Source organism: Nycticebus coucang, chromosome 24 (genome assembly GCF_027406575.1).
Source record: "Nycticebus coucang isolate mNycCou1 chromosome 24, mNycCou1.pri, whole genome shotgun sequence".
Taxonomy (NCBI): Eukaryota; Metazoa; Chordata; class Mammalia; order Primates; family Lorisidae; genus Nycticebus; species Nycticebus coucang.
In genome coordinates, this window is record NC_069803.1 from 25,155,441 (window position 1) to 25,171,440 (window position 16,000).

Genomic DNA, 16,000 nt, shown 5'->3' on the forward strand with positions numbered 1-16,000 from the left:
TTATTATTATTTTTTGTTTTTTGCTTGCAGTTTGGCCGGGGCCGGATTTGAACCTGCCACCCTCGGTATACGGGGCTGGCGCCCTACTCACTGAGCCACAGGCGCCTCCCAAACATAAAAAAAATTTTGCAGCGTTTGTGAGAAATAATAAAAAAGGAATTAATAGAAATAAGGACACATAAAGGGAAATAAATGCAGAAAGAAGTGGCATTGTGAATATGTTGAAGGTCAGTTAAGTGCAAATTGAAACAACAAGGTTTTGATTTGAGCAGTTTTTTTTAAACATTTAAGATATTCAGTATTCAGGTGAGTATAAGGAAACCTACATTGCTTAAGGCCAGGCATGGTGGCTCACGCCTGTAATCCTAGCACTCTGAGAGGCCGAGGCAGGTGAATTGCTTGAGCTTAGGAGTCAGAGGCCAGCTTGAGCAAGAGCGAGACCCCATCTCTACTGAAAATAGAAAAACTGGCCAACTCACGAGGCTGGGGCAAGGGAATCCTTGGAACCCAAGAGTTCATGGTTGCTGTGAGCTGTGATGCCAGGGTACTCAACCTGTATGTTGACCTTCCAGTAATATACTGAGCTGAATGTTTTATGTGGTACCGTGCCGATATTTATTCTACTTCCATATCCATAAACGCCACTCCTGTTTTTATGTATATATACACACATATAGAATATACACATATATAAAGATATGTTATTTAATATACAAACATATTTAAGTATATTAAATTGTATACAATGTTAACTTATTCGTAAATTGAATTCATAAATATTAAATCACGTATAATATGCTAAATAAAATACAGTCATACATCGCTTGGTGATGGGGAGACATTCTGAGCATCATTAGATGGTTTCATTGTTGTGCAGACATCACAGAGTCTTAACCAAACCTGGAGCATGTAGCCCACACCCTGGGCTTTATGGTCTAGCCCCGGCGTCCTCAAACTTTTTAAACAGGGGGCCAATTCACTGTCCCTCAGACCATTGGAGGGCCAGACTATAGTTTAAAAAAAAAAAAAACTCATGAGCAAATTCCTATGCACACTGCACATATCTTATTTTGAAGTAAAAAACAAAATGGGAACAAATACAATTCACACCGCTTCATGTAGCCCGCAGGCCATAGTTTGAGGACGCCTGGTCTAGCCTGTTGCCCTGGGGCTTCCACCTGAATACTGTAACCAGTTGTGACATAGTGGTAAGTCTGAATATAGATAAACATAGAACAGGTGCTGTTGCATTACAGCCTTAGGACAGCTACAGCCTTGCTAAACGATAGGAACTTTTCAGTTCTTTTATAGTATCCCGGGACCACCGTTGTGTATGTGGGCTATCAATGAGCGAAACATTGTTATACAGTAAAAAACTATATGTTGAATAAATATAAATGTGTATAAAATATAATACATAGTATTATACCTATAAATGCTGCTCCTCCCATATGCATGTAGAATGGATTATATATATATGTGTGTGCTATTAATATTATTATATATAATAGGAGCGCTGTTCATGGATATGAAAGTTACTTGAAATATCTATCTCTATATTTGTTTTCACCTTTATGGGGGGTTTCTTTCTTTGGTTATGTGCCTCTCTGCTCCGTTTCTGAACCAGCTGTCCTCCTGAAGCCATGTCACCACAGTGAGTCCCCACGGTATGATAACACACACTCTGAGTCCCTGACAAACCCGGCCCTAACTTGATTCCTGGACACTGTGCAGCCAGCAGCCACAGTGACGTGTTCACCATGCGAGTGGCAGACTCTGGCATTGAACTTCTAAGATTTATGACCTATTTCATAATCTGTTTTATGATCCACTTCAAACACTCTGTAGTGTTTTCCTCTAGGAGGGTTTTGTATGTGTGTTTTACAAATCCATCTAGACAGAGTCATTTAGGAAAAAAAAAAATCTCAGACTCTGGCAGTCCCATTTCATACATGCAGTGAGTTTTATTCTCAGGGTGCAAGGAACTCTGCAGAGAAAGCTGGCCTGCCCAGAGCGGGCAGAGAGGATAACTCCAGGCGACACGCAGTTACTGATGACATGTCTGCCGTCCATAAGATGGGGACTCTGTGTGGTTCTTTGATTACCGTTTCTGAGCCTCAACCTGATGTGACCATTCACGTGGAGCTTATTTGGCGGCACCCATTGCCATTGTGGGTACAGTTATGGCACGGAAATGTACGAACACCCACCAGATGCCCTGCTTGTACACTGCTCTCCTACACCGAGTATCAGCACTGGATGGGGGGGCCTCAAAAGGTGTGCGATCAGAGCCCATCTCCTGTCTTCAGAGGACACTAAGGTCTGGAGGGAGACCTTGACAGAGCTCACTGTCAAGTAGGAATAGGGCTGGGGCCCCTGCCTCCCGCCTGTCCCGCAGTTGATCCTTTGTTAATTCCTTTACAGCAGCTCCGAAAGAGCCTGGAGTGTTGCCTTTCATTTTAGCTGTTAACATTTGGCCTTCAGTTTTGTTTATTCTTGGGTTTCTTTCTTCCTCTTTGCCTCAGATCTTTCCCAGATGAATTTAGTGTTTAACATGAGCACCCAAAGGCAGGATAGAGTGTAGTGTGATATTCCCGACTACTCCCATACAGGTCACCACTATCAGAGGCTGTGCTCCCCAGACTTCCCTTCTCTCCTCACCCTTTATTTCTGTCTCTCCCAGGATCGCAATGGAAACCTACATCCGCCAGAGGCAGCTCATCATGTCACCCTTGATAACATCCCACGTGATCGGGGAGAATGAGCCCCTCACTTCAGTCTTAAACAAAGTGATAGCAGCAAAGGAAGTGAATCACAAAGGCCAAGGTACGTGGCCCTGGGCCCTGGGCCCTGTGTGCTGGGCTGAGAAAGGCCTTTGCTAAGGGTGAGGCGACGTTCGGCTGGGTGCTTGGACTCCTGTCCTTCCTTTATCTTTCCTGATTAAAAAACAGCCTCTGCTGGGGTCCACCCACCTCACTTTGTACCAGACACTTTTAATACTCAAAGAACGCTGAGATACACCCAGCAGTGACTTGGAGCAGTGTTGTATTTTGGAATTTCTATGGAACATATTTTTATCCCCTGAATCTTTTTTTTTTTTAGACAGATTCTTACCCTGTTGCTCAGTCTAGAGTGCCATGGTATCAGCTTAGCTCACAGCAACCTTAAACTCCTGCCTTAAGCAATTCTCCTGCCTCAGCCTCCTGAGTAGCCGGGACTACAGACATCTGCCACCATTCCCGGCTAATTTTTCTAGTTTTAGTGGAGATGGGCTGCTCTTGCTCTTGCTCAGGCTGGTCTCAAACTCCTGAGCTCAAGTGATCCTCCTGCCGTGGCCTCCCAGAGTGCTGGGATTATAGGCGTGAGCCACTGAGCCCAGCCATGTCCCCTGAATCTTTCCTCTTGTCTACCCTGCATTCCTGAGGCTGGCTCCAGGTGAACATACAAACAGAAGAGATTCGTGAATAATAATTATGTTCCGACCTGAATAGGTTTATCCCATTACATTTCCCAAAATTGAGAGGAAGGAAGAATACAGATGTGAATATATATTAATATAAAGTAATCCAAAACTTTGTTAGTTGTTTTTAGTACCTCCACAGAACATTCTGTTGATAAAGTTTTAACTGAGAGAAGTTCTGCTTATTGAAACTGAATTTTAAATCAAATAGAATCTGAAACAAATACCTTACTATATTATGGGTTTTTAGAACTCTTAAGAATATAATTTCAATTAGAACGGGAAACTCTCATACTTAAAAGGCAAGTTGTCCCAAAGTCACCATGAACAGGAAATTTAAGAAACTCATACTTGGGCGGCACCTGTGGCTCAAAGGAATAGGGCGCTGGCCCCATATACTGGAGGTGGCGGGTTCAAACCCAGCCCCAGCCAGAAACTGCAAAGAAAAAAGAAACTCATACTTTATATTTTTAATATTTTTTTATATTTATATATCAACATGTAGAGAAGTATTTTGTAAAATTTTATAATGAATATTTTGTAAATAAAAGTGCATTTAGCTATAAGTTCCCATTTTCCTTATGTATGGCAACCTCAGGGATGTGTGATTTTTTTTTTTTTTTTTTTTTTAATAAAACTGAAAAGTCATTTCCACTTTTGCTACTTGACAAAACAACCACTTTGCAAATGTTTTTATGTTCTTCGCAAACATTTTTTTGGCTGTGTAATAGTCCATTGCTTAGATTGAAGCAAATTAAATCCCTTCTAGACATGTAAGTACTTTCTAATTTGTCACCATCATAAATTTAAATAACTTTGCTAGGATTACTTAAGACTTTTTTTTTTTTTTTTTTTTTGCAGTTTTTTGGCCGGGGCTGGGTTTGAACCCGCCACCTCCGGCATATGGGGCTGGTGCCCTACTCCTTTGGGCCACAGGCGCCACCCTCTACTTAAGACTTTTTCTATATTTAGCACTACCTCCCCAAGGAAATTCTCAGCAGTAAGATTTCTGGGTCAAATGGTAGAAACAAGCTTAATCCCCAAGATACATTGCCAGATCGCTTGCCATAGATTTCTTCCAGTGAGTGCCAATCACCATGTTTAAATGTTCGTCTACTAAACTTTTGCTCACTTTGTGAGCTGAGTTTTTAGTGTCTTTACCTGCTGAAAGGTGAAAAGTGGACTCTTTTAGTTCATTTGCGTTTTAAGAAATGACTCATAGGTGAATTAATCTAGTCTTCATAAGTATTTATGGGTTTCCTGAAGTTTTCCTTCTTGGATTTTATGAGTTCTTTATATAAGGAGGAGAATAATCTTTCTGTGTTATCTAAGACATATTTTTCCACATTTTGGTTTACCAAATATGTATAAACTTCTTTTACTTCCGTGCGAATTGTCTATTCCTGTCCTGGTTAGTTGTGAGATTCTTTTAATGGATACAAATTCAGTTTCTTACATCACCCTTTTGTAGTATACTTTTCATGCATATCAAAGATGTTAGTTTGTATATAGATATTTCTTTTGTGTCTGCAATTTTTTTCTATTTGTTTCTCTCAGAAAAATGGCTCCTGCTCAGGGGCTTAACAAATGTACACTTAATTTTCTTTTAATTTTGTCTTTTTTCCTATTTACTTTATTGGGAATTTATTTTAATGAAAATAAGAGTTGTGAAATTAAATTCTGCTTAAGTAGCAAGAAAATTATCCCAGTGCATTTATATAGTTAGGTTTCTTCATGATTTGTTATCTCTCTTTTGCTATTTATTAAATTACTATCTACTATAGTATTTAATTTCATTGTTTTTTTTTTTTTTTTTTTTGCAGTTTTTGGCCAGGTCTGGGTTTGAACCCACCACCTCTGGCATATGGGGCTGGTGCCCTACCCCTTTGAGCCACAGGCACCACTCTAATTTCATTGCTTTATGTATTTTTTTTTTTTAACCACTAGTATCACACATTATTGTGGCTTTACAATATACTTTGATATTGCTTTATTTAATATATCCTTTTTACCAGCAGTATCACTCATCATTTGGTACAAGATAGGGCCTATTTCTACTCATTTGGTCCCTACCATAAGCATCTGTTCACATTTCTGTCCAATTTTCAAGGCCTGTTGTGATTTTGATGGGAGTATCGTTAAAATTGTATTTTAACTGGGGGAGAATTTACATCTTTATAATAAGAGATCTGGATATGACTGTTTTTCTCAACATTGACATGTATGTGTTATATAGATCCTACAATGAACGAACAGGTTATCTTTTATTTCTTTAAAGGTCTTTGGGTGTCCTTGAAGCTTTTGCCAGGTGACCTCGCACAAGTTCAGAAGAATTTTTCACACTTAGTTGACAGATCAACAGCAATAGCCCGGAAGATGGGCTTTCCTGAAATAATTCTGCCAGGTAAACAGCTTCTACTCACCTGTTTACTTCCTGCCAGGAGCAGTTACTGCTAATTGGACAGTCGAGGCAACTTGGACCCCTAAGATTGGCTTATTTATATTGAGTGGTACTGAGACAGTGGGATATACAAACAGCCTTGCTCGAGTACCTTAGAAAGCTACCCGGTGTACGAGCTCAAAATAACACTTTGTTAAACATAAGTCAAAATTTTCTACTCCATGCCTATAGTCCCAGCTACTCGGGAGGCTGAGGCAGGAGGATCCCCTGAGTGCAGGAGTTCTGGGCTGCAGTGCTGTGCGGCAGTTGAGGGTCTGCACTAAGCTGGACACTGCCTAAGGGTGGGTGAACTAGCCTGGGTCAGAAACTGAGGAGGCCAAAGCTCCTATGTTGGTCAGCAGCAGGATTGCACATGTGAACAGCCTTGGCCCTCTAGCCCGGGCAGTATAATGAGACACTACCTCCAGGAAAAAAAAAAAGGGAAATTTCTACTCATGCTCTCTTCCTTTATATTCCACTCAGACCCTCCCAAATAGCAGAAGTTCTCAGTCTATGAGATACGTGTGCTTTATTCAAGCACATCCCTTCCTCTTGCACGTTTCCAGCAGGTGGCTTCCTTGCTCTGCTCTGTCTCAGGGAACCCACTGCTCCATCCTGCAAAGCTCCCACTGTGCTCTGGATCTCCTCATTCTTTTTGGTGACAAGACTGTAAACATCCTCCAGGTTCTCACTTCAGTTTTACCTTTTCTGCCACCCGATGTGGGTGACCTTCATGTGTGTTCACGTGAATTCACTGACTTCACCCATGTCTGTGCAAAATCTTCATTCCGGTAAAAGGAAATCGATCCCTAGAGGAACTCTCTGTATATTAATATAAACTAATTAATATTAATAAAAATTCTAGAAAGCCGGGCAGCACCTATGGTTCAACAGAGTAAGGCGCCAGTCCCATATGCCGGAGGTGGCGTGTTCAAACCCAGCCCTGGCCTAAAAAAAAAAAAAAAAAAAAAAATTCTAGAAAGCCAACCCATGCCATGTTAGAAAAATTCTGGAAAAAACCAACCAATCTACTGCATGAAAAACTCAGGCTCTTTTAAAGTAATACAAGAGCTTATTCCTCCTTTGGGAAATTAAGAGACAGTAATAATGCGTTGCTGCACACGTAATCTGCACATGGTGGGTATGGTGGGATGAATGAGTAAAAGACTTAGAAAGTGAGATTTTCTTTCTCATTAAAAAAAAAAAGTAGTTCTTTATTTTTTCCATTTTAGAGCTATTTTACCCTAATACACATCATCACTGTTCTGGGAAAATGTTTTGTCTTGAGGTGATAAAGTGAGAATAGTAATGGGAACAAAAATACACTTAGAGAGAATGGATAAGATCTAGTCATCAGCAAAACAGGGTGACTATAGTTAATAATAATATATTGTATATTTTAAAATAACGACAAGAGTGGTATTGGAATGTTCCTAACATGAAGAATGATAAAGGCTTGAGGTGATGGATATCCCGTTTACCCTGGTTTGATCATTACACATTGTATGCCTGTCTCAAAACATCACACGTACCCCATAAATAGATACCATTATAACTGTTACGTACCCATAACTAAAAACAATAATTTAGAAAAGTACTGGTGCAGGAAATAAAAATAACTGTTGGTACTATTCTCTAACTGAAGGCAGTTTTACCACTATAGTGGGACAAGAATCTGAAAAAATTAAGTAGAGACATTTGTCCTTTGGGCAAGGTGAGTTTATCTTTGAATTCTGGCTTGGTATGTGTGGAAAGGCAAAATGAGGGAAGCTGAAAAGAGAAACGATGTATGGAAGACTTGTGTCACATGACTAGTCCGTGACAAAGCCAAACCATTTCATAGTTTATGTATTTCATCAATGTCTTAGAATTACATGCTGAAACTTAAAAATGGCGTCTTGTCATGTTGCAGGAGATGTTCGGAATGATATTTATATCACCCTCATCCACGGCGAGTTTGACAAAGGGAAAAAGAAGACACCAAAGAACGTGGAGGTGACGATGTCCGTGCACGACGCGGAGGGCGAGATGCTGGAGGTGGGTGGGGCCCCCCCGAGGGCCGTAGATGTTCAGTCTTTCAGTGTCCTCTCCACGTCAGGTTGCATTGGGTTTTTCGCAAGGAAAGATAACAAAACCTGTTAAATTTGTGATTAGCAATGGCCAGTTTTACTAATAAAGTCATCGAGACGCTTAAAAACAAGCATCTCCACGGTGCTGTGAAATGCGTACAGCCACTGATGATTTCACGTGGGAGCCTCCGATGTGGAGGTTCCTTCTTAGGGCCAAGTTACTTAGCCACTTTCAAGCTTGATCAGCTCCACTGGGGCTGAGTACAGTGGCCGGAGGGATCTGGTGGCACTGGAAGGCACATTTCTTCTTCACCAGGATGGGAGAACTAAAGAAGATGTGTCCCCAGAGTCTGTCATACTGGACGGGGCTACCACTGACTGCTCTTAGATTTAATGATCAGAAAACTGCAGGAAATCCTTTCTCTGGGAAATACAAGGGTTATTGGCAGAGCTGGGAGGGGATCTAGGTCTCCTGATTTCCAGGCCAGAGTTTCTCCAAGTCTGGCACCTTCCTATCCGTTTAGAGAAGTCAGTCTTGATTCTCAGGGCACAGAGAAGGGTGTGGCATCAGCTCTAGTAACCTGATTTGTAATCTAAAGTTCAAGCTCTTGCTTTACTCAACGCACGGAATGTCCTTTCGCATCCGTGCTCAGGGAGCTGTGAACTACAATTCCATCATGTTCCAGGGATGTTACAATCTACAGAGGAAACAGATACCCAAACAGCTTACAAAGTCAAGGAGCGGTCTGTGTTAGACAGATACGCAGAGAGCTGTGGGCCACCAGATGGGAATGGGTTATTTCTGCCATTGATTAGAGTCCTCACACCTTACAAGCTCATTTCAAGTACATGTCTCCTCCTGCTGGTCAGTACTCAGCTCTGCTGACCGGCTCAGAAGTGCCCATCAAGGGTCCTGCTCAACTAATTGGTTCATTACTAGGAAAGGTTACAGCCCTGAACTTGCTGTACGCACACACCAATCCCCCAAAGCAGAAGGTGGACAGGAAGGAGAAATTCTTTCCCCGAGATAGGGATACGTCCACATTGGTGACGTAACTCTAGTCGCCATCATCGGGCCTCCTGTTCCTGAGAGAGGAAAGACAAAAAAGGAATTGGGAGGATAGAAGAGAGAGTAAAATTAGAGGACAGAGGAATGTTCTGACGGTGCTGGGTTCCACAGCTGCTACCAGATTTATACACTTAGACCCTCAAATAAAGTGGTAGAAAGTCTCTATTCTTCATACTCCGAATTTAGCTTACAGATGCCCTTGTGTGGACGTGTTGGGTGTAGTGGGCTTTTACGTGGTATGTGGTGGGTATCCTCTTTAGTTTTCCCAACGAAATTATGCCCTCTTCCTTTTCTTTTTCCATCCAAAGAAAGCAATTCATCCTGGAGCTGGGTACGAAGGCATTTCAGAATACAAGTCGGTGGTCTATTACCAAGTCAAGCAACCCTGTTGGTATGAGACTGTCAAGGTGAGAATGAGTCTTTCGTGACCCTTGTCCTTTATTAAACTGTGTTTAGATTCCTGTGTTCTTTTGGCCCTCAAATTATTCCTGCATCACCCTGAAGTTTTAGGTGAGTTGCCTCTGGTGTGCAGTAAGAAATGAATTGGTCATTCAGTTCTATTATAAGAGCATGTATCTTTCATAAATTCAGTCTTCCTCCATAACATTCTCATTCACAAATGTGCAGAAATTTGAACGGAGAGACTTGCGGTTGCGGTGATGTAAGAGGCTGCCAAGATGGTCCAAAACCAAACGGAAATCTTTGCACTGAGCGTGCAGTCTCCTGACATTTTTTTCTTCTTGGCTTCTCACCAACTTTTCTGGGCCTCTTTTCAACTTAAATATGTGTGTTATAAGTTCCAAAGTGCTTTTCAGATCCGTCATGTCCTTTGAGCCCCGTAATAGCTCTGCAGCTGAAGCAACAGGTGTTATGATGCCCTTGTTCTGATTAGGAACCTGAGATGCAAAGAAGTTAAGTGACTTCCCAGGATCCTACAGCTCACAAGTGTCAAAGCCTGAACTGGAGACTGCTTCTGAATCTCAGGCTGCAATAATTCGTTCCTCCTTTTCTTTTCCTTTCTTTCCTTCTCCGTCCTTTTCTTTTTTGAGTTGGGGATCAAAGTCTCACTCAATTGCCTGAACTAGAGTGCACTGGTGCAATCACAGCTCACTGGAGCCTCAAACTCCTGGGCTCAAGTGATCTTCCTGCAGCAGCCTCCTGAGTAGTTAGGGCTTTGGGTGTCCACCACCACCCCTGGCTCATTTTCCTAATTTCTGTACAAAAGGGGCTCTTGCCAGAGCTCAGGCTGCTCTCAAATTCCTGGCCTCAAGCGATCCTCCTGCCTCGGCCTCCCAAAGTGCTCGGATGACAGGCGTGAGCCACTGTACCCGGCATTCCAGTAGCTCTTTCTGAAGTAATGTGAGCACTTCATAGAAGAAACATAAATTGCACTCATCTCTCAATTTAGAAGTAACCATTTCAGCAATTTTGTACAGTTCATATGTTCTGAATGATGCTGTTTACATAAATTTGTGCGGTGCTTTTTAAAACTACGTGTCTCTTCAGACATGTATTTTTAGAGACGTGTATAACGTTCCAGTGTACTTATCACCATGCTACGATTTAACCACTCACCGCAGATTCTCTGCTCTCTTCATTGCCTGCTGGCGCTGTTTTCCCTGCCCCCTGTGTAAATGAACAGCAGGAACACTTTTGTGCTCCCAGTATTTTCTTTTCCTTCTGTTATCAACCCTAATTATTACTGTATCAATATAAAATGAAAGGTCCTAGGTAGACCTCAAAGTACCGGTCTTTACCCTCTGAAGTATTTACTGTTTCATACTTGAGAAATTACTAGCCAGGCACGCTGGCTCATGCCTGTAATCCTAGCACTCTGGGAGGCCGAGAGGGGCGGATTGCCTGAGCTTACATGTTCGAGACCAGCCTGAGCCCCAGAGCAAGACCCTGTCTCCAAAAATAGCCAGGCTTTGTGGCGGGCGCCTGTCGTCTCAGCTACTTGGGAGGCTGAGACAAGAGAATCGCTTAAGCCCAAGAGTTGGAGGTTGCTGTGAGCTATGACACTTTACCAAGGGTGGCAAAGTAAGACTCTGTCTCAAAAAGGGAAAAAAGAAATTACTAGAAATTCGTAATGCCTCTATATTCAGAATCTATAGTAAACGGCAAGATGATCTTCTTCTGAGATGCTTTTGGTTTGAAAATAGTTATTTCCTTTGAGTGAAACCTTATAGCAAGGGGTGTCCAACCCGTGGCAGGTACTGATTTTGTGAAGATTTTCTTCCTTATCTGTGGTGCCGGCTATCAGGAAATATGTGTGCAGACCTTTTTTTTTTTCCAATCAGCTTTCATTAGCATTTGTGTATTTAACGTGCGGCCCAAGACAACCCTTCTTCCCATGTGCAGCAAAGAAAAAAAAAGGTTGGACACCCCTGCCTTATATCCAGTTTCACCCTACATTCATTAATGCCGTAAGATACTAAAATTGAACTTAACTTTGTACAATGCCTACAAAACACTGCATATCAGTAAACCGTTAATTTCTTCCTATCATGCAGGTGTCCATCGCTATAGAACAGGTCACTGACTGCCATGTCCGATTTACCTTCCGACATAGGTCATCTCAGGAATGTAAGTAGTAGGGGATCTGTGACATAGTTCTGTCTTAAAAAAGATATGTAAGTACGTGTATACGAACATACATGTATGTTACATGTTCTCTCACACACATACGTGTGTACATTCTTGCTCGACAGCCCTTTTGTGGATCTTGAGAGTAAGATACTTGGAACTGAAAAACTTAGCAACTTTATTTTGGAATTCATTGGTGCCAAGGAAATCAGGAGGGTGAATTTCGCTGGGCTTCGAGGGCTGTGCCGATCACTTTATGTCAGAAGTTTCACCGAACGAGTACCTTGCAGAGTCTGTTTTAGGACAACATATACTGAGATCTCTCCCTTAAGGGCTTTGAAACAGGGCAGTTGACGTGGATTGAACTGGATTTTGGAAACCTCACTTCAGCCTGGAGGAAGCACTGGGCAGGAGAGCCCTGGAGACAGAGGGGTTAGAAAGGTCTTACAGCCATGATTGCAAGAGGGACTTTACCTAACAATTGCAATCAGTGTAACCTGGCTTATTGTACCCTCAATGAATCCCCAACAATAAAAAAATAATAATAATAATAATAATAATAAAAAAAATAAGATGCAATTGGGACTCTGTAAATTACAATAACACAGCAATTCTTTAGCCTCGGGAAAGGCTAAACAAGAAAAGGTAGGTGGACATGATTAAAAAAAAAAAAGGTCTTATAGCAACGAAGGGAGCGGTATGGAGGCCTGAACTCAGGTACAGACAGAGGAATAGCGAGGTGTTCAGACCAGGAGGTGGGGAGTTGGCATCAACACCCACATTTCTGGGGTCGGGCGCAGTGGCTCATGCCTTTAATCCCAGCACTCTGAGAGGCCAAAGCAGGTGGATTGCCTGAGCTCACAGGTTCAAGACCAGCCTGAGGAAGAGCAACATCTTGTCTCTAAAAATAGCTGAGCCTTGTGGCGGGCGCCTGTAGTCCCAGCTACTTGGGAGGCTGAGGCAAGAGAATCACTTAAGCCCAAGAGTTTGAGGTTGCTGTGAGCTATGATGCCACAGCCCTCTACTGAGAGTGACATAGTGAGACTCTTGTCTGAAAATAAAAAATAAAAATAAAAAAAAAACCCTACATTTCTGAGTTGGGTTATCAGGTGAATCTTGGTTGGTTTATTAGGGAATGTAGAAAGAGGAGCATAAACTTGGGGGTTCCAGACGATTTCAGTGGCACAGTATGTGTGGTTTTTACAGCGTGCTGAGGTGTGTTTATTGTGATGTGGTTGAAGGTCACACCCCAGAGCAAAACTGAAATCAGGCGTGACGACCATGGCTTTCTGGCTGCTCAGACACACATTTCTGTCTTTTCAGCCAGAGACAAATCAGAGCAAGCTTTCGGGGTGGCCTTTGTGAAGCTGATGAACCCGGATGGCACCACTCTGCGGGACGGGAGGCACGACCTGGTGGTTTATAAGGTGGCGCTAACAGAATGAGGCCCAGAGAATAGCTGGGAAAAAGAGTTAACTCCCTTTCAAATGGGTGTTTAAGGCTCCTTTCAGATTTATGTGTATACACATCAGGAACCTCCCTGGCACTAGATGTATTTGTTCATTAAAGTCGAGAAACCCAGAGGGCTCTGGTCCCCCTAGCTGTGTGGTTTTTTTATTCCCCTTTTGGGGAGGATGGGTTGCATTAGTGCCTAGCCTTCTAGAAGCAGCTCCCCCTCTCCTGCACGTGGTGCAGGGCAGTGAGCAGCCGAGCACTGGCCCCTTCTGATCCGCTTTCTCTGTCATCCTGCGTGGGCTGGGGTCAAGTGTGGTGGGTGTGTCCGGATGTGGTTTTCATGTCACTATGAGCCAGATACTGTCCTCCCCTCAGGGTTTGGCCTCCCTTCTTCCCTTCTCACTGTTGGCGAGCTGTCACTTCTACTGAGGTTTTAGAGTACAAAGTAGGTGCCGGAAGATCTGGTTGATCTAACAATATCTGGGGATTTTTCTGCCAGTCGGCAGCACCTGTGAGTTGCACCTATCTGATAACTATTTTCCTTAACATCTTAATTTGCAGATGGTTTTGGAAGGCATAGCAAGTTGTTTCTGCTAAACCAAAAGAAATATCACTGTGGCCCTTCATGGGTTCAAATGAAATTCAACCTGATTCTCTATTTATTATTTCTGGCATGGACTTGGATATTCTGCTTTCTAGTTTACAATTAGAAACCACACATTTTTCAGAGATGAATTATTTCTGGGCCCAAACTCCTTGGAAAGACATCACGGGGTCTCACAGGTGGAAGGGACCTTACGTTTAATTAGAGAAAAAGCCACCCTTCTCGTGCTGGAAATGCACTTTGCTCCTGATGGAAGCTATTTTCATCTGCATGTGGGAAATGTCACCCATGATTCCGTGTTGCTGACATGCTTCCTTTTTAGGGCGACAAGAAAATGGAAGATGCTAAATTCTACCTGACCTTGCCTGGGACCAAGGTAGAGAGGGAAGAAAAAGAGCTCCAAGCATCCAAAAACCTGGCCGCCTTTCCCCCCAATAAGGATAGCACGAAAGACAGCTTCCAGATTGCCACCGTCATTTGCTCCACAAAGCTCACCCAGAACGGTAGGTGTGGTGACAGCACAGGCACAGTGAGCCTTCTGCTCAGTCCCATAAGCTCCTTGGTGAGACTTGCAGGGCTGGACCAGCCAGGTCTTCCGACGGGGGACGTTGGGCAGCTGGATCCTGCTTTCTGCTTTGCAGGTGTTCTTCTGCGTAGTACTGATGAAATTGCACAGCCACTTCTGAGATTTGGTTGTCCATCTTTAAAATAGGATGAAAAGCATTTCAGTATTTTTTGATATCATAAAACCTATCAATGTACTCCTTAGCAGAGACTGTGACGTCCACGTCTTCTGTTTCCTTCCTTTAGTGCAAAGCAGCAAAGCGCTCTGATAATGCTCAGCGCCCGTAGCACAGTGGTTACGGCGCCAGCCACGTACACCGAGGGTGGCGGGTTCTAGCCCAGCCCAGGCCTGCTAAACAACAATGACAACTGCAACAAAAAATAAGCCAGGCGTTGTGGTGGGCACCTGTAGTCCCAGCTACTTGGGAGGCTGAGGCAAGAGAATTGCTTAGGCCCAAGAGTTTGAGGTTGCTGTGAGCTGTGACAATACAGCACTCTACCAAGGGTGACATAGTGAGAATCTGCCTCAAAATAAATAAAACTCCTTACAAGGGTGGTGCCTGTAGCTCAGTGAGTAGGGCACTGGCCCCATACACCAAGGCTGGCAGGTTTGAGCCTGGCCTGGGCCTGCTAAACAGCAATGACAGCTACAACAACAACAAAAATAGCCGGGCGCTATGGCAGGTGCCTGTAATCCCAGCTACTTGGGAGCTGAGGCAAGAGAATTGCTTAGGCTCAAGAGTTTGAGGTTGCTGCGAGCTGTGACACTACAGTACTCTACCAAGGGTGATATAGTGAGACTCTGCCTCAAAAATAAATAAATAAATAAAACAAAACTCCTTACAAGGGTGGTGCCTGTAGCTCAGTGAGTAGGGCACTGGCCCCGTACACCAAGGCTGGCAGGTTTGAGCCTGGCCTGGGCCTGCTAAACAGCAATGACAGCTACAACAACAAAAATAGCCGGGCGCTGTGGCAGGTGCCTGTAGTCCCAGCTACTTGGGAGGCTGAGGCAAGAGAATTGCTTAAGCCCAAGAGTTTGAGGTTGCTGTGAGCCGTGACACTCCTGCACTCTACTGAGGGCGAAATAGTGAGACTCTGTCTCAAAAAAAAAAAAAAAAAAAGAAAAACAAAAGAGCTCTGATTAATGCCTTCTGTATATTGTATGCAACGGGACATGTTGGTCATGAGGGCTGGGGGGCAATGGTAAAGAAATATAATCCGTCTCCTGTCTCAACAGGGGTGGCAGGATTTCCTGTTAGACTTTCGGTGTCCCCCTCATCCGTTTCTCTCTTTCCTGTCTTTTTCCAAGAGTCAAGGATTTTCCATAAAATCAGCTGAATAATTCAAAGGGGCTTCGTTTCTTTCTCCTTCAAATGCCCCATACCGATTTTAACCTCTCTTATGCGTATCAGGGCATTGGATAGCCAGTAACAGCTTCTTATTTATGTAACTTATGTAATGTCTGCAAAATCCTGCTTAAAAATAAACCAAGAATTAGCTGCCCAGGGGACTTGCTTTAGAAATTCTATCTCGAATATGCGATGTAGAGCGTTACTGCCTTTGGCCTTGTAGGCAGTTTGGGTGAGTGCCTAATGCTCTTTTTATGGAAGAGCTGAAATAGACAAAACAGCTTAGGTGTAAGGTGCTCTCAGGGGTCAGATCCTGGCTGGTCTTCAGAAGAGGTTGGTCTTGGGTTCGTTTTGAGGAATCACGGTTGACTACAGAGTAAGGATAGAGTTTCAACGTGGACAAG

At 43.2% G+C, this 16,000-nt stretch overlaps 1 protein-coding gene across 5 annotated transcripts in view; it reads left to right on the forward strand.

Moving 5' to 3' along the window:
- Nucleotides 1–16,000, forward strand: part of DOCK5 (dedicator of cytokinesis 5) — a 197,573-nt gene that overhangs the window by 110,857 nt on the left and 70,716 nt on the right. For all 5 annotated transcript variants that reach the window (XM_053578247.1, XM_053578246.1, XM_053578249.1 and 2 more), the window contains 7 exons: nt 2,684–2,826; nt 5,739–5,864; nt 7,813–7,937; nt 9,347–9,445; nt 11,552–11,624; nt 12,948–13,051; nt 14,006–14,186. In XM_053578247.1, coding sequence (XP_053434222.1) covers nt 2,684–2,826; nt 5,739–5,864; nt 7,813–7,937; nt 9,347–9,445; nt 11,552–11,624; nt 12,948–13,051; nt 14,006–14,186 — 851 coding nt within the window. The remainder of the gene's footprint in view (nt 1–2,683; nt 2,827–5,738; nt 5,865–7,812; nt 7,938–9,346; nt 9,446–11,551; nt 11,625–12,947; nt 13,052–14,005; nt 14,187–16,000) is intronic.